Source organism: Ictalurus furcatus, chromosome 22 (assembly GCF_023375685.1).
Source record: "Ictalurus furcatus strain D&B chromosome 22, Billie_1.0, whole genome shotgun sequence".
Lineage (NCBI taxonomy): Eukaryota > Metazoa > Chordata > Actinopteri > Siluriformes > Ictaluridae > Ictalurus > Ictalurus furcatus.
The window spans coordinates 17,318,565-17,336,440 of NC_071276.1; the positions used below are offsets into that span (position 1 = coordinate 17,318,565).

The window sequence follows — 17,876 nt, forward strand, 5'->3', positions numbered from 1 at the left end:
ACATATTAGAAAATTAGAGACACTACAGGTGAATTGAGTCATTTACTTTAAAAAAAAAGTAAGCTCACAATCAATCTAGTTGAGTACTAATATTCTAAGTATTTTTCATATTTGAAGCTTTCATTCATGCATACTTAGTAAAGCCAAAAATCTAGATTTGACATGGTGTTTGAATTAAAATGCTATTTCACTGTGAAGACAGAAAAATCTTCTTCTTATTATTATTGTTATTATTTATTTCTGTGTTGTTTAATTGAGAGGGAAAAAAAACATGCATTGTTTATAAAAAAAAAAAAAAAGTTGCTTTTTTTCCAGTATAAAATCTACAATAAATCTAACAGGTTTTTTTTTTTCTTTCTTCCCATAACTATTTGAGGAAATCTTCTTTAATATTCTTTTAAATAGGGACAGAAAATTGTAAAACATTTTATAAAAGGTTTTTTTATGCAGAATTTTGCTAAGTTATTTTAGAACGTTTATTATTAGATACGTTATTATTATTATTATTATTATTATTATTATTATTATTGTTATCCCATTAATAAAATTTCATTAATATTTAATCATTGATTTGATAACTTTATTATTATTATTATTATTATTATTATTATTATTATTATTATGCTATCCCATTAATAAAATTTCATTAATATTTAATCATTGATTAATTTATTATTATTATTATTATTATTATTATTATTATGCTATCCCATTAATAAAATTTCATTAATATTTAATAATTGATTTGATTAATTTATTATTATTATTATTATTATTATTATTATGCTATCCCATTCATAAAATTTTATTAATATTTAATAATTGATTTGATTAATTTATTATTATTATTATTATTATTATTATGCTATCCCATTAATAAAATTTCATTAATATTTAATCATTGATTTGATTAATTTATTATTATTATTATTATTATTATTATTATTATTATGCTATCCCATTAATAAAATTTCATTAATATTTAATCATTGATTTGATTAATTTATTATTATTATTATTATTATTATTATTATTATTATGCTATCCCATTAATAAAATTTCATTAATATTTATTCATTGATTTGATTAATTTATTATTATTATTATTATTATTATTATTATTATTATTATTATTATTTTAGCTGTGGTTATGTGTGTGCGGTTGCTCTAAAAAGTCTACACACCCCTGTTAAAATGGCTGGTTTCTGTGATAAAAAAAATAAAAAATTCAGCCAAGATAAATCATGTCAGAAACTATTCTACGTTCATTGTGAAATCTGTTAATTACAGTGAAAAACAATAAGAATCATTTTAGGGCGAAAAAAATAAAAACAATAACCTGGTTGCTTAAGTGTCCACACCCCTAAACTCATACTTCGTTGAAGCAGCTTTAGATTTTTTTTTTTTAATCGCAGCATTCAGTCTTTTTGGGTAAGGGTCAATCAGTTTAGCGCATCTTGACTGAGCAGTCTTTTTCCAGTCTTCATTGTAAAAGCGTTCTAACTCTGTCAGATTGGCTGGGAATCTCCCGTGTACAGCTCTCTTCAGGTCCCCCCACAGATCTCTGATTGGATTTAGCTCTGAACTTGTTTTGGTGAAGCCGTTCCTTTGTTGATCTGGAGCTTTGCTTCGGATCAGTGTCATGCTGAACGGTGAAATTCCTCTTCATCTTAAATGTTTTAGCAGAAGGCTTAAGGTTTTGTGCCAAAACTGTCTGGTATTTGAAGTTAAAAATGACTCCCTCCAGCCTGATTAAAGCCCCAGTTCCATCCAGACCCAAAGTGACACCGCCACCACCACCACGCTTCCCCGTGGGGACGGTGCTCTTTTGTGCCAAACATATCTTTTGGTATTATGGCCAAAAATTTGACATTTGGTCTCATCAGACCATAGCACACTATTCCACATGCTTTTGGGAGATTTAAAATTTTTTTTTATTATTGGTTAAAAAAGGCTTCCGTCTTGCCGCCCGACTCCATAGCCCAGAGATATGAAGAATTCAGGAGATTGTCATCACATGTAGGGAGAACCAGTACTTACGAGAAATTGCTGCAATTCCTTTAATGTTGCTGTAGGCCTCTCAGCAGCCTCTCTGACCGGTTTTCTCCTGATCTTCTCTTCCATTTTAGAGGGGCGTCCTGTTCTTAGTAGTGTCGCTGTCGTGCCATGTTTTCTCCACTTGTTGATTATCGTCTTTACAGTGTTCCGTGGTATATCCAGTGCCTGGGAGATATTTGTAACCCTCTCCTGATTGATATTTTTCCATCAATGAGATCACGTAGCTGCTTTGTAAGCTCTTCGCGGCCCGTGGCTTTTCCGGTTGGATGTTACCAAGAAGATGTCAGGAATATCCTATAGGAACAGCTGTACTTTATTTGGGGGTTCATCAGTCACTTTAATTAATGGCAGGTGTGCACTAATTCATATTTAACATGAGTGATTGAACTGAACACTGAACACTGCCACATTCCCAATTATAAAAGGGTGTGCACACGTATACAAGCTGGATGATTTTTGTTTATCTTTTTTTTTTTGGTTGCAATTTCACAGTAAAGATGAAAAAAAAAGTTCTGACATGATTTAACTTTTTTTTATTTTTTTTTTTTTTATTTATTTTTTTTTTTCTACATCACGAACACCTGCCATTTTAACGGGGGTGTGTAGACTTTTTATATCCACTTTTTATCCATAAGTGGGGTGTGTGTGAGCACTCGCGCTCTCTCTCTCTCTCTCTCTCTCTCTCTCTCTCTCTTACTGAGCTCTGGGCTCTGTGGTGCGCAGGTGATTAATCTCTACCAGATGACCGCTGAAATGTGGGAGGAGAGAATTACACTCTGCTACGCTGAGCACCGAGGCAGGACCAGGTACTCTCACACACACACACACACACTCACACACACACACACACCTTTGACGTGGACACGGCTCAGAAATTGTCTCAAGAAGTTGAGGAAAAAAGTGTTTTGATGTCTTGGAGCTGTTTCACACACCTCAACCCCTCACGCACCCCCCCCACACACACACACACACACACACGCACGACACACACACACACTGCTTGACTTGGCTTCACATCAAAAGAAAGGCAAGAAGCAAGCTAATGACTTTCTAAACTACGCTGATGTGTTCTCTCTTAGCTGACCTCCAATCACGTTTCTAAATGTCTCCTATGATATGGAACACGTATTAAAGTATTAGTGATGTGTGTGTGTGTGTGTGTGTGTGTTTTTTCCAGAGAGGACGCGGAGATGGAGTATTTAAAAATAGCTCAGGATTTGGAGATGTACGGGATCAGTTACTTTTTTATCCGGGTAAGCACGACCCACGTCGCTGTAAACGTGTTTAACGACGTGCCTGTGGATTCCGTCACGATCACGCCGCGACACTCATTACCATCTCGCTCTCGGGCGAGTGACTCGGACTACCCGTCGACCTGATCCGATCTCCCCTGCCTTCCTCTTGCTCTCTGTGCAGGGGTGTTTAGATTTGCAGTTGGCACGCTGTGTGTTTTTATTTTTCGTATCTGCGTACATCTGTGAAAACCTCGGCGTGCGTCCCGGCCGTCCCGCGGTTTCACAGAGGCACGTGGTTGATGACGTGTGACAACTTTTGACATTTTTTTCTCCCCCCCCCGTTTTATTTTGTAGAACAAAAAGGGAACGGATCTCCTGCTCGGCGTGGATGCTTTGGGACTGCACATTTATGAACCGGAGAACAAACTGACGCCGAAAATCTCTTTCCCTTGGAACGAAATCCGCAACATCTCCTACAGTGACAAAGAGGTGCAGCACAAAGCACGCTTCAACATCTCGGTGTTCAGTATTAGAGCGAACAGGGCTGCGGCTAGCGGTTCTTTTCATAATCGATTGGTTGGCCGATTATTTTTCGATCAATCGGATGGGGGCGGGGAAAACTTTCAGTACTGTTTTTTTTTTTTTTTTTTTTTTCGTTTATTTCAAATGAAATCCACAAACTGAGTGTTACACATATAAACTTCAGACTAAAACTTTACACAACTGTTTGTCTAATTATACAAGACTGAAAAGAACCCAATACACACACACACACACACACACACACACGCGCGCACCAGAATATATATTATTCATTTAGGACTGTAGTTTAATTCAGTGCCGTAAAAAAATGCATCAGTTCTATCTATATATATATATATATGAGCGTAGACCTTAAAACCTTCAAACACGCGTGTCTCATAACATCACAACAACACCCAGAGAAGCATTTTATTCCTCCTCCTTATTCTCTCCTTCTGCCCTCCACTCCTCCTTCTCTCACCCCTTCATCCCTTTCTCCTCCTTCTCTTTCATCCTTCTCTCCTTCATCCATCTGCCCTCCACTCCTCCTTCTCTCACCCCTTCATCCCTTTCTCCTCCTTCTCTTTCATCCTTCTCTCCTTCATCCATCTGCCCTCCACTCCTCCTTCTCTCACCCCTTCATCCCTTTCTCCTCCTTCTCTTTCATCCTTCTCTCCTTCTGTCCTCCACTCCTCCTTCTCTCACCCCTTCATCCCTTTCTCCTCCTTCTCTTTCATCCTTCTCTCCTTCTGTCCTCCACTCCTCCTTCTCTCACCCCTTCATCCCTTTCTCCTCCTTCTCTCGTTTTAATTCTTCTCTCCTTCATCCATCTGCCCTCCACTCCTCCTTCTCTCACCCCTTCATCCCTTTCTCCTCCTTCTCTTTCATCCTTCTCTCCTTCTGTCCTCCACTCCTCCTTCTCTCACCCCTTCATCCCTTTCTCCTCCTTCTCTTTCATCCTTCTCTCCTTCTGTCCTCCACTCCTCCTTCTCTCACCCCTTCATCCCTTTCTCCTCCTTCTCTCGTTTTAATTCTTCTCTCCTTCTGTCCTCCACTCCTCCTTCTCTCACCCCTTCATCCCTTTCTCCTCCTTCTCTTGTTTTAATCCTTCTCTCCTTCATCCTTCTGTCCTCCACTCCTCCTTCTCTCACCCCTTCATCCCTTTCTCCTCCTTCTCTTTCATTCTTCTCTCCTTCTGTCCTCCACTCCTCCTTCTCTCACCCCTTCATCCCTTTCTCCTCCTTCTCTTTCATCCTTCTCTCCTTCATCCTTCTGTCCTCCACTCCTCCTTCTCTCACCCCTTCATCCCTTTCTCCTCCTTCTCTCGTTTTAATCCTTCTCTCCTTCTGTCCTCCACTCCTCCTTCTCTCACCCCTTCATCCCTTTCTCCTCCTTCTCTTTCATCCTTCTCTCCTTCTGTCCTCCACTCCTCCTTCTCTCACCCCTTCATCCCTTTCTCCTCCTTCTCTTTCATCCTTCTCTCCTTCTGTCCTCCACTCCTCCTTCTCTTACCCCTTCATCCCTTTCTCCTCCTTCTCTTTCATCCTTCTCTCCTTCTGTCCTCCACTCCTCCTTCTCTCACCCCTTCATCCCTTTCTCCTCCTTCTCTCGTTTTAATCCTTCTCTCCTTCATCCTTCTGTCCTCCACTCCTCCTTCTCTCACCCCTTCATCCCTTTCTCCTCCTTCTCTTTCATTCTTCTCTCCTTCTGTCCTCCACTCCTCCTTCTCTCACCCCTTCATCCCTTTCTCCTCCTTCTCTTTCATCCTTCTCTCCTTCTGTCCTCCACTCCTCCTTCTCTCACCCCTTCATCCCTTTCTCCTCCTTCTCTTTCATCCTTCTCTCCTTCTGTCCTCCACTCCTCCTTCTCTCACCCCTTCATCCCTTTCTCCTCCTTCTCTTTCATCCTTCTCTCCTTCTGTCCTCCACTCCTCCTTCTCTCACCCCTTCATCCCTTTCTCCTCCTTCTCTTTCATCCTTCTCTCCTTCTGTCCTCCACTCCTCCTTCTCTCACCCCTTCATCCCTTTCTCCTCCTTCTCTTTCATCCTTCTCTCCTTCTGTCCTCCACTCCTCCTTCTCTCACCCCTTCATCCCTTTCTCCTCCTTCTCTTTCATCCTTCTCTCCTTCTGTCCTCCACTCCTCCTTCTCTCACCCCTTCATCCCTTTCTCCTCCTTCTCTTTCATCCTTCTCTCCTTCTGTCCTCCACTCCTCCTTCTCTCACCCCTTCATCCCTTTCTCCTCCTTCTCTCGTTTTAATTCTTCTCTCCTTCTGTCCTCCACTCCTCCTTCTCTCACCCCTTCATCCCTTTCTCCTCCTTCTCTTGTTTTAATCCTTCTCTCCTTCATCCTTCTGTCCTCCACTCCTCCTTCTCTCACCCCTTCATCCCTTTCTCCTCCTTCTCTTTCATTCTTCTCTCCTTCTGTCCTCCACTCCTCCTTCTCTCACCCCTTCATCCCTTTCTCCTCCTTCTCTTTCATCCTTCTCTCCTTCTGTCCTCCACTCCTCCTTCTCTCACCCCTTCATCCCTTTCTCCTCCTTCTCTTTCATCCTTCTCTCCTTCTGTCCTCCACTCCTCCTTCTCTCACCCCTTCATCCCTTTCTCCTCCTTCTCTTTCATCCTTCTCTCCTTCTGTCCTCCACTCCTCCTTCTCTCACCCCTTCATCCCTTTCTCCTCCTTCTCTTTCATCCTTCTCTCCTTCTGTCCTCCACTCCTCCTTCTCTCACCCCTTCATCCCTTTCTCCTCCTTCTCTTTCATCCTTCTCTCCTTCTGTCCTCCACTCCTCCTTCTCTCACCCCTTCATCCCTTTCTCCTCCTTCTCTCGTTTTAATCCTTCTCTCCTTCATCCTTCTGTCCTCCACTCCTCCTTCTCTCACCCCTTCATCCCTTTCTCCTCCTTCTCTTTCATTCTTCTCTCCTTCTGTCCTCCACTCCTCCTTCTCTCACCCCTTCATCCCTTTCTCCTCCTTCTCTTTCATCCTTCTCTCCTTCTGTCCTCCACTCCTCCTTCTCTCACCCCTTCATCCCTTTCTCCTCCTTCTCTTTCATCCTTCTCTCCTTCTGTCCTCCACTCCTCCTTCTCTCACCCCTTCATCCCTTTCTCCTCCTTCTCTTTCATCCTTCTCTCCTTCTGTCCTCCACTCCTCCTTCTCTCACCCCTTCATCCCTTTCTCCTCCTTCTCTTTCATCCTTCTCTCCTTCTGTCCTCCACTCCTCCTTCTCTCACCCCTTCATCCCTTTCTCCTCCTTCTCTCGTTTTAATCCTTCTCTCCTTCATCCTTCTGTCCTCCACTCCTCCTTCTCTCACCCCTTCATCCCTTTCTCCTCCTTCTCTTTCATCCTTCTCTCCTTCATCCTTCTGTCCTCCACTCCTCCTTCTCTTACCCCTTCATCCCTTTCTCCTCCTTCTCTTTCATTCTTCTCTCCTTCTGTCCTCCACTCCTCCTTCTCTCACCCCTTCATCCCTTTCTCCTCCTTCTCTCGTTTTAATCCTTCTCTCCTTCTGTCCTCCACTCCTCCTTCTCTCACCCCTTCATCCCTTTCTCCTCCTTCTCTTTCATCCTTCTCTCCTTCATCCATCTGCCCTCCACTCCTCCTTCTCTCACCCCTTCATCCCTTTCTCCTCCTTCTCTCATTTTAATCCTTCTCTCCTTCATCCTTCTGCCCTCCACTCCTCCTTCTCTCACCCCTTCATCCCTTTCTCCTCCTTCTCTCGTTTTAATCCTTCTCTCCTTCTGCCCTCCACTCCTCCTTCTCTCACCCCTTCATCCCTTTCTCCTCCTTCTCTCATTTTAATCCTTCTCTCCTTCATCCTTCTGCCCTCCACTCCTCCTTCTCTCACCCCTTCATCCCTTTCTCCTCCTTCTCTCGTTTTAATCCTTCTCTCCTTCTGCCCTCCACTCCTCCTTCTCTCACCCCTTCATCCCTTTCTCCTCCTTCTCTCATTTTAATCCTTCTCTCCTTCATCCTTCTGTCTTCCACTCCTCCTTCTCTCACCCCTTCATCCCTTTCTTCTCCTTCTCGTTCATCCTTCTCTCCTTCATCCTCCTGCCCTCCACTCCTCCTTCTCTCACCCCTTCATCCCTTTCTCCTCCTTCTCTCCTTCTGTCTTCCACTCTTTCACTTGTTTCTCTTGTCTCTCCTTCATCCTTCTATCTTCCACGCCTCCTCCTGTCTTCTCTTCATCCCTTTCTTCTCCTTCTTTACTTCATCCTTCACTCCTTCTGTCTTCCGCTCCTCCTTGTTTCTTTTGTCTCTTTCATCCTCCTTCGTCACTCCTCCTTCCGTCTCCTCTTCATCCCTTTCTTCTCCTTCTCTCCATCAGTCTTCCACTCCTTCTTCTCCCTCCTTCCTCTCTTTCACCCTCCTCTCTCTCCTTCATCAAACAGATCACGAGGTCGTGTTTTATTCCTCTTCCACCGCACGACAAACCGGAACGCGCGGATTCTCTCTCGTGTCGTAGTTACAGCTTTTGACTTTAGTACTGATACTGGAGATATACAAGTGCCTTGTTGCTATAGTAACAATAAATGTAACACTCGGTGTCGAGCTAGCGTCCGAGCTGCTGATCTAGAAAATGAATCAACCCCTTCTGACCAATCAGAATGGAGAATTCAGTACTAGATGTTTATTAGCGGGCCACATATTACTACCGCTAAGGGATTTTACATCCCGGCTGCTGCTAGCGTAATTACCGTCTCGGTCTCGGAGTTTCAGAGTGCAGCTTATCCTCCCAGAATGCACTCTGTCAGCTTGGATTATTACACGCATCAGCCTCGTCCTGCTGCTTAAGATGAGACTTTGTTCATTAAGGAAATTAAGGGTCGTGCCTGTCTCGCTCTGAAGCGATGCCGAGAGCCTGCTTAACACTGTCTGTGTCTGTTATTCATCCTCAGTTCGCTATTAAGCCTCTGGATAAGAAAGCGGACGTGTTCAAATTCAACTCCTCCAGACTGCGGGTGAATAAGCTGGTAAGTAACGACTGGCCCCCTTTTGCCTTCAGGCTGAAGGACGGAGTGGTGTTGCTGCTCAGTGAAGTACGGTTCGATAACGAGGAGAATATTCGTCTCCCGCGGTTAATTAAACGTTGCGTCAGTGAGTTAAAGTGACGAGCACCGGATCCAGTTCCGTTTATCTGGGAGCCTCATGTACGGAGGTTGGAACTGTGTGTTTAGTTTACATTCATTTCTTTTGATTGGGAGCCAGAATTGTCCTTTTCTTCAGCTCAGTGTTGATTGATTGATTGATTGATTGATTGATTGATTGGACATGCAAATGAGTATGGGCTTGTTAATTAGAGGAGGAAATTCAATTATGTGGTGATGAATTTTTTTTTTCCCTTCACTCCATCCCTTTCTTCTTCTATCTTCCACTCCTCCTTCTCTCTCCCTCATCCCTTCCTTCTCTCCTTCATCCTTCCCTCTTTCTGTCTTCCCCTCCTCCTTCTCTCTTTCCTCATCCCTTCCTTCTCTCCTTCATCCTTCCCTCTTTCTGTCTTCCCCTCCTCCTTCTCTCTCCCTCATCCCTTCCTTCTCTCCTTCATCCTTCCCTCTTTCTGTCTTCCACTCCTCCTTCTGTCTCCCTCATCCCTTCCTTCTCTCCTTCATCTTTCCCTCTTTCTGTCTTCCACTCCTCCTTCTCTCTCCCTCATCCCTTCCTTCTCTCCTTCATCCTTCCCTCTTTCTGTCTTCCCCTACTCCTTCTCTCTCCCTCATCCCTTCCTTCTCTCCTTCATCTTTCCCTCTTTCTGTCTTCCACTCCTCCTTCTCTCTCCCTCATCCCTTCCTTCTCTCCTTCATCTTTCCCTCTTTCTGTCTTCCACTCCTCCTTCTGTCTCCCTCATCCCTTCCTTCTCTCCTTCATCTTTCCCTCTTTCTGTCTTCCCCTCCTCCTTCTCTCTCCCTCAATCCTTCCTTCTCTCCTTCATCCTTCCCTCTTTCTGTCTTCCACTCCTCCTTCTGTCTCCCTCATCCCTTCCTTCTCTCCTTCATCTTTCCCTGCTTCTGTCTTCCCCTCCTCCTTCTCTCTCCCTCAATCCTTCCTTCTCTCCTTCATCCTTCCCTGCTTCTGTCTTCCACTCCTCCTTCTCTCTCCCTCAATCCTTCCTTCTCTCCTTCATCCTTCCCTCTTTCTGTCTTCCACTCCTCCTTCTCTCTCCTTCATCCCTTTTTATCTCCTCCATTCTTCCCTCCTTCTCTTCTTCATCCTTATCGTCTTCTGTCTTCCACTCCTCCTTCTATCGCCTTTATCCCTCTTATCTCCTTCTCTCCGTCATTCTTCCCTCCTTCTCTCTCTTTCTTACATTGTTCTCCTTCTATCTTCCACTCCCCCTTCTCTCTCCTTTATCCTTTTTTTATCTCCTGCTTTCCTTCATCCTTCTCTCCATCTGTTTTGCACTCCCCCTTCTCTCTCCTTCATCCTTCTCTCTCCTGCTTTCCTTCATCCTTCTCTCCTTCTGTTTTGCACTCCCCCCTTCTCTCTCCTTCATCCTTCTCTCTCCTTTATCCCGCTCTCCTTCATCCTTCCCTCCTTCGGTCTTCCACTCCTCTTTCTCTTTCTCCGTCATCCCTTTCTTCTTCTTCATCCTTCTGTCTTCCACCCCTCCTTCGATCACCCCTTCATCCCTTTCTTCTCCTTCTATCTTCTACTCCTCCTTCATCCCTTTCTTCTTCTTCTTCTTCTTCTTCTTCTTCTTCTCGCTTTCATCTTTCTCTCCTCCACTCCTCCTCCCTCCCTCCCTCCTTCTCTCTCCCACTCCTCCTTATCTCGCTCTTTTCTCCCCCTCTCCTTCTTCTCTCTTTCATCCTTCTGTCTGTTTTTGTAAAGGAACACAGGATTTGAAACTGACTGATTGCTTTAAGGATGAAGTAGAACTGAACTGATTGAATCCCTGGGATAACTCGTTATGATTTTAACACTGAGCAAAAGAATCACGATGATCATTTTAGCCGTCGCTGGAGCGAGCGAGCGAGTGAGCGAGCGAGTGAGCGAGTGAGTGAGCGAGCGAGTGAGTGAGTGAGTAGTGGACTGATAACCCATGTAGGGGAAATTCACATGCTTTCAGTTTCCTCAATATTACAGCCATAAGAGTCTCTTTAACAAGCCATAAAGGTGTTAAAATTCTTAATAAAAAGAGAAATTCGTGATTAAAAAAAAGAGTGTGTGTGTGTGTGTGTGTGTGTGTCAGATTCTGCAGCTGTGCATCGGGAACCACGACCTGTTCATGAGGAGACGCAGAGTGGATTCACTGGAGGTGCAGCAGATGAAGTCCCAGGCCAGAGAGGAGAAAGCTCGCAAACAGGTGGGCGAAAGAGTAATAACGAGGGAGGAGAGACGAGAGAGAGATGGAGCGGTGGGATCTAACGAAGAAAAGAAAGGTCTGGGAAGAGAGGAGGGGAAGCAGGGAGGAAAGGGTAAAGAATACTGTAAGAGAAAGAGGAGTGGGGGAGAGAAGGAGGAAGGAGAGACAAGATGGAGTGGAAGAGAGAAGGAGGAATGGGAGAGAAAAGGATGAAGGAGAGGAGGAGTGGAGGAGAGAGAAGGAGGAGTGGAGGAGAGAGAAAGAGGAGTGGAAGGTAGAAGTCGAGAAGGATGGAGAGAGAAGGAGAAGAAAGGTGAAAGAGAGAGAGAGGAGTGGAAGTAGAGAAGGAGAAGAAACAGGAGTGGGGAAGAGAAGAAGGAATGGGATAGAGAAGGATGAAGGAGAGAGAGGAGGAGTAGAAGATAGAAGGAGAGGGATGAAAGAGTGAAGGAGAAGAAAGGGATGAAGGATGGGAGGAGTGGAAGATGGAAGAAGAGAAGGATGAAGGAGAAGAAAGGGATGAAGGGGCGAGAAGGAGGATTGGAAGACGATGGAGAGGGATGAAAGACGTAGAAGAAAGGGATGAAGGGGAGAGAAGGAGGAGTGAAAGACGGGAAGAGATGGAGAAGAAAGGGATGAAGGAGAGTGGGGGGAGTGGGGGAGAGAAGGATGAAAGGGAAGAGGAGAAGATAGGGATGAAGGAGAATTGGAAGACAAGGAGAGAAGGAGAAGAAAGGGATGACGGAGGAGTGGAAGACAGGAAGAGAAGGAGTAGAAGGGGATGAAGGGGAGCGAAGGGGTGGAAGATGGATGGAGAAGAAAGGGATGAAGGAGAGAGGGAGGAGTGGGGGAGAGAATTATGAAAGCGAGAAGGAGAAGATGGGGATGAAGGAGGAGTGGAAGACAGATGGAGAGAAGGAGAAGATAGGGATGAAGGAGGAGTGGAAGACAGATGGAGAGAAGGAGAAGATAGGGATGAAGGAGGAGTGGAAGACAGATGGAGAGAAGGAGAAGATAGGGATGAAGGAGGAGTGGAAGACAGATGGAGAGAAGGAGAAGATAGGGATGAAGGAGGAGTGGAAGACAGATGGAGAGAAGTGGAAGACAGATGGAGAGAAGGAGAAGAAAGGGATGAAGGAGGAGTGGAAGACAGATGGAGAGAAGGACGAAGTCGGAGTGGAAGATAGAGAAGAGAAGGATCAGGTAGAGAAGGAGGAGTGGAAGAGAAAATCCAGACGGAGAGTATGAGAGGGACGAGGAGGAGAAAAGAAGGCAGTTTATAAATGAAGGAGGGATTGAATAATGAATAGAAACAGTAAATGGACGCCTCACGCGTCCGCTTGTTTGTGTCCTCGTCCTCAGCCGTGTCCAATCAGAGCGCTGTCCTGAAGCGCGGAGTGACTCTCCGCGCCTCCGTCTCTTTCCGTGTGGACTCTTTCGCTCCGGCTGAACCGCCGGGGTTTTCACCTTTCTGCCCCGCTCGCTCATGCTGAACAACCTGATATTGATCTCTCTGTCTCGGTCCCTTCCTCTGTCCTTCACTCTGTGTGTAGATGGACCGGCAGAGGCTGGAGAGAGAGAAACACCTGCGTGAGGAAGCCGAGCGAGCACGTGATCAGTTGGAGAGACGACTCCTGCATCTACAGGACGAAGCTTTTATGGCCAACGAAGCTCTGGTGAGGCTCTCGTTCATTTATTTCGACGGTAATATAGTATAATACTCTGCCTGGCCATTAAAATGTCGCTGTTTGGATTTAAATAAATAAGCAAACACTTAAGAGCCTAGGATTGGATCGTTACTGTAGCGATTAACGTGTTTCAGTCGGCTACAGTGCCTTTAACCCTAACTGACGCCGTGCGTTGCTTCTCATTTCTTACACAACCGTGTCTGAAGACGTATCCCGCGGTCGTGGTGGGGAGCTTGCCGAAGTCGCTGGAATTGGGTCGAGAACTGTCCAGCGCGTTATTAAAACCTCGTTAATAAATGAAACGTTATAATCATTGGCAGATCGCCGCGTGAGAGCACTCCTGTTGTATGAAAATAATGCACTTTGGGTGGATCGTGAGGTCCACGAAGACGTGGTTTTCCAAGGTTGGACTGGAAGAGAACGCGAATGTCCTGCCCTGACCTCAACCCCAGTGAACACTTTTGGGATGAACTGGAACGCCGACTGCACCCCAGACCTCCTCACCTAACATCATCAGTTCCTGATCTCAGTAATGCTCTTGAGGCTGAATGAACACAAATCCCCACAACAGCCACGCTCCAAGATCTAGTGGAAAGCCTTCCCAGAAGCGTAGAGGTTATTATAACAGGAAAGAGGGGATATATCTCGAATGGGACGTCCAACGACGACATACGGGAGTGTGACGGTCAGGTGTCCATATACTTTCGGTCTTATAGCGTGTATAAAACATAAACGGAGCCGTATAACGAAGTACTTGTTTTGATATTGACCCGTACCACAAAATGTACTCGTATTCTGTGGGTGGAGGTACCGATGCATCCTTAAATAGTATAGAATGTTAATTCTGATCATGCTAGTAAGACTCATTTCTCCGTGTATTCTCAGCTGCGTTCAGAGGAGACGGCTGATCTGTTAGCAGAGAAGGCTCAGATCGCTGAGGAAGAGGCCAAACTGCTGGCTCAGAAGGCAGCCGAGGCAGAGCAGGAGATCCAGCGGATTAAAGTAGGTGCTAATATCGAGTTCCTGGATTTCAGCGAGCTTCTCACTGCGGAGATTTCCGCAGGAAACGGTCGCTCGGTGAAAAAAAAAAAAAATCTTTTCGTTTATTTGCCAGATTACAGAATATACAGTGCTGTTTTTTGTGTACGTCTCGTACGAAATCATTTTACATCTTCAAACGAAGGCAACCCAAATAAAAAGTTTTTATTGATATATATATATATATTTTTTTTTATTGAAGCAAAAAAAAAGTCATCTAAGACCTATCATCCATGTGAAAAACTATTTGCCCCCTTAAAATGAAAATCTGGTTGTGCCACCTTTTAGCAGCAATAACGGCAACCGAACGCTTCGGATATCTGGAGATCAGTGTTTCACAGCTCTGTGGTGGAATTGTGGCCCACTCTTCTTTGCAGAACTGCTTGAGTTCAGCCACACTGGAGGGTTTTCGAGCATGAACTGCCCGTTTAAGGTCCTGCCACAGCGTCTCGGTCGGTTCAAGTCAGGACTTTTGACTAGACCACTCCAAAACCTTCATTTTGTTTTTTTAGGACCATTCAGAGATGGATTTACTCCTATGCTTTGCTGCATGATCCAGTTGCGCTTGAGTTTCAGCTTACGGACTGAAGACCGGACGTTCTCCTTTAGGATTTTCTGGTAGAGAGCAGAATTCATGTTTCCCTCAATTATTGTAAGTTGCCCAGGCCCTGAAGCAGCAAAGCATCCCCACACCATCACACTCCCTCCACCATGCTTGACCGTAGGTATGATGTTCTTTTTGTGGAATTCTGTGTTTGGTTTATGCCAGATATAACGGGACCCCTGTCTTCCAAACAGTTCCATTTTCGACTCCTCAATCCACAGAACATTCTCCATAAGGTTTGAGGATCATCAAGGTGCGTTTTGGCAAAATGCTTTTGTCTCGTCACTCTTCCATGGATTCCATTTTTGCCCAGTGTCTTTCTGATAGTGGATTCATGAACAGTGACCTTTGATGGTGCTTTGATGTTGTCCTTGGCTCTTTTTTGACTTCCTGGATGAGTCGTCGCTGTGCTCTTGGAGGAATTTTGGAAGGTCGGCCCCTTCTGGGAAGGTTCACTACTGTGCAGAGTTTTTCCATTCGTAGATTACGGCTCTCACTGTGGTTCTTTGGAGTCCCAGAGCCTTGAAATAGCTTTGTAACCCTTCCCAGACTGATATTTCAATCACCTTCTTCCTCATCATTTCTGGAATTCCTTTCAACTTTAGCGTAGTGTTACTTTGTAAGACCTTTTAACCAACTTCATGCTGTTGTAAAAGTTCTATTTAAGTGTTGATTTGATTGAACAGGGTTTGCAGTAATCAGACCTGGTTGCGTCTAGTCCAGCTGAACCCCATTATGAATGCAGTTTCATAGATTTGGGGAATTAGTAACTACGGGGGCAAATACATTTTCACACAGGCCCAGTTGGTATTGGAGAACTTTTCGGCTCCAATTTGAAACAATTTAGTGTGAGAGACGCACAAAAAACAGAAGAAATCGGGACGGGGCAAATACATTTACATTTAAATACAAATACGTTTTGTAGCACTACCTGAATTCTACTGTGCTATATAAAACGCACGTGCAGTATTTACTTAGTTCTTACCATGTTTACGTCTCATGGTGCTGCTTTTATTACCTTTTTTTTGTTTGTTTCAAAGCCTTAATAAGAACTGAATAACGCAGCTAAAACAGCTGAAGCCGAATAAGATTAAATATTTAATAATTGATTAAACACAGAAATTTCACAGGTTAATACAATTTCACGTGATGCATGTAACAAATTCAGATCCCTTAACAGTGATTAATCCAAAAAAAAAAAAAAAAAAAGAGGGCAAGTCACGCTCTCGGCTTTCTGTAAAAGATAACTAGAATGAAGGAACGCTGAGGAATAGTGGATGATGGCGGCGAGAACGGTCAAAGAAGGCTTGATCTGAAATGTTAAAACTGAGGGAGTTTTTCTCTCAGAAAGCTACAAGTATGATGCAACGCACCGTACACATACACGTACATGTCTTTTTTTCATAGAATTCGTGAGCATTCAGAGCTCCTGCTACCCGGTCGATGTCAGCCTGGTATTACATAATGTTTTGTGGAAGCGCCGAGGTGTTGTTTTTTTTTTATGTAGCATGAATCTCGATTTTAACATTACTGTGGCGTGTCGAAGATGACGGCGATCCGCAGCGAGGAGGAGAAGAGACTGATCGAGCAGAAGATGCTGGATGCCGAGATGCTCGCCCTCAAAATGGCTGAAGAATCTGAGAGGAGGTTTGTGTCCACATGTACATGAGATTCAATCAGAGTTGAATAACTCTGCTGTGTGTGTGTGTGTGTGTATGTATGTATGTATATATATATCTATATATATATATATATATATATGTATGTATGTATGTGTGTGTGTGTGTGTGTGTGTGTATAAAAAAAGTTGTATCTGCTGTAGAGTTTAAAACGCTAGAGCTCAATATCTTAAAATCATGGGATTTTTATTCTGTACTTTTAATTCTAATATTAAAAGAAAAGAAAAGAATACATATACCATGAACTTAAGGTTCAGGAACAAAAGGCATGTGACACACAAACTGCAGAGCAATTAGGCTCAGTCCTACTAAGTCCTATCGAAGTTGATAGTAATATCAGCAGTAGTAGTAATAATAATAATAAAATGAATAATAGTAGTAGTAGTAGTAATTGTAATATTGAAGTATATTAATATAGTGGTATTCCATAATATAGTATAGCAGTATGTTCTATTGAAATTATTATTATTATTAGTAGTAGTAGTAGTGATATACTGCAAGAAGTATTCATTAGTAATTGAAGTAGTAGTAATAATAACAGAAGTAATAGTTGTACTACTAATAGTAGTAGTACTAATACTTCTAGTAGTTCAAGAAGTAGAAGTTGTAATGATGCATATACTAGTAGAAATAGAAATAATAGTACTGATGATATACCAACAGTAGTAGTAAAATTATTAGTAGTAGTCATAATGGTATTAGTACTAACAGAAGTAGTATACTAATAACACTAGTAGTAGTATTAAGGATATTAATAATAGTAGAACAATTGGTAGTAATAGTAGTGGTAGTAGTAACAGAAGTAGTAGTAATACTAATATAGTAGAAGTAGTAGTAGAAATAATGGTAGTAGTAACAGAAGTGGTAGTTATACTAATAGTAGAAGTAGTGCTAGTAGTAACAGAAGTAGTAGTAATAGTAGAAGTAGTGATGATAGTAACAGAAGTAGTAGAAGTAGTGCTAGTAGTAACAGAAGTAGTAGAAGTAGTGCTAGTAGTAACAGAAGTAGTAGTAATAGTAGAAGTAGTGCTAGTAGTAACAGAAGTAGTAGTAATAGTAGAAGTAGTGCTAGTAGTAACAGAAGTAGTAGTAATAGTAGAAGTAGTGATAGTAGAAGTAGTGCTAGTAGTAACAGAAGTAGTAGTAGTAACAGAAGTAGTAGTAATAGTAGAAGTAGTGATAGTAGTAACAGAAGTAGTAGTAATAGTAGAAGTAGTGATAGTAGTAACAGAAGTAGTAGTAATAGTAGAAGTAGTGATAGTAGTAACAGAAGTAGTAGTAATAGTAGAAGTAGTGATAGTAGTAACAGAAGTAGTAGTAATAGTAGAAGTAGTGCTAGTAGTAACAGAAGTAGTAGTAATAGTAGAAGTAGTGATAGTAGTAACAGAAGTAGTAGTAATAGTAGAAGTAGTGATAGTAGTAACAGAAGTAACAGAAGTAGTAGTAATAGTAGAAGTAGTAATAGTAGTAACAGAAGTAGTAGTAATAGTAGAAGTAGTGATAGTAGTAACAGAAGTAGTAGTAATAGTAGAAGTAGTGATAGTAGTAACAGAAGTAGTAGTAATAGTAGAAGTAGTGATAGAAGTAACAGAAGTAGTAGTAATAGTAGAAGTAGTGCTAGTAGTAACAGAAGTAGTAGTAATAGTAGAAGTAGTGCTAGTAGTAACAGAAGTAGTAGTAATAGTAGAAGTAGTAGTAGTAGTAGTAACAGAAGTAGTAGTAATAGTAGAAGTAGTGCTAGTAGTAACA

The 17,876-nt window shown here is 43.0% G+C and overlaps 1 protein-coding gene across 1 annotated transcript in view; it reads left to right on the top strand.

Annotated features, from left to right (window-relative positions):
• Positions 1–17,876, top strand: part of nf2a (NF2, moesin-ezrin-radixin like (MERLIN) tumor suppressor a) — a 55,816-nt gene that overhangs the window by 22,712 nt on the left and 15,228 nt on the right. Inside the window, exons 6-13 of the mRNA XM_053653747.1 lie at positions 2,782–2,864; positions 3,236–3,311; positions 3,648–3,782; positions 8,714–8,788; positions 11,005–11,118; positions 12,672–12,794; positions 13,692–13,808; positions 15,995–16,095. Of these exons, the coding sequence (XP_053509722.1) occupies positions 2,782–2,864; positions 3,236–3,311; positions 3,648–3,782; positions 8,714–8,788; positions 11,005–11,118; positions 12,672–12,794; positions 13,692–13,808; positions 15,995–16,095 (824 nt within the window). The remainder of the gene's footprint in view (positions 1–2,781; positions 2,865–3,235; positions 3,312–3,647; positions 3,783–8,713; positions 8,789–11,004; positions 11,119–12,671; positions 12,795–13,691; positions 13,809–15,994; positions 16,096–17,876) is intronic.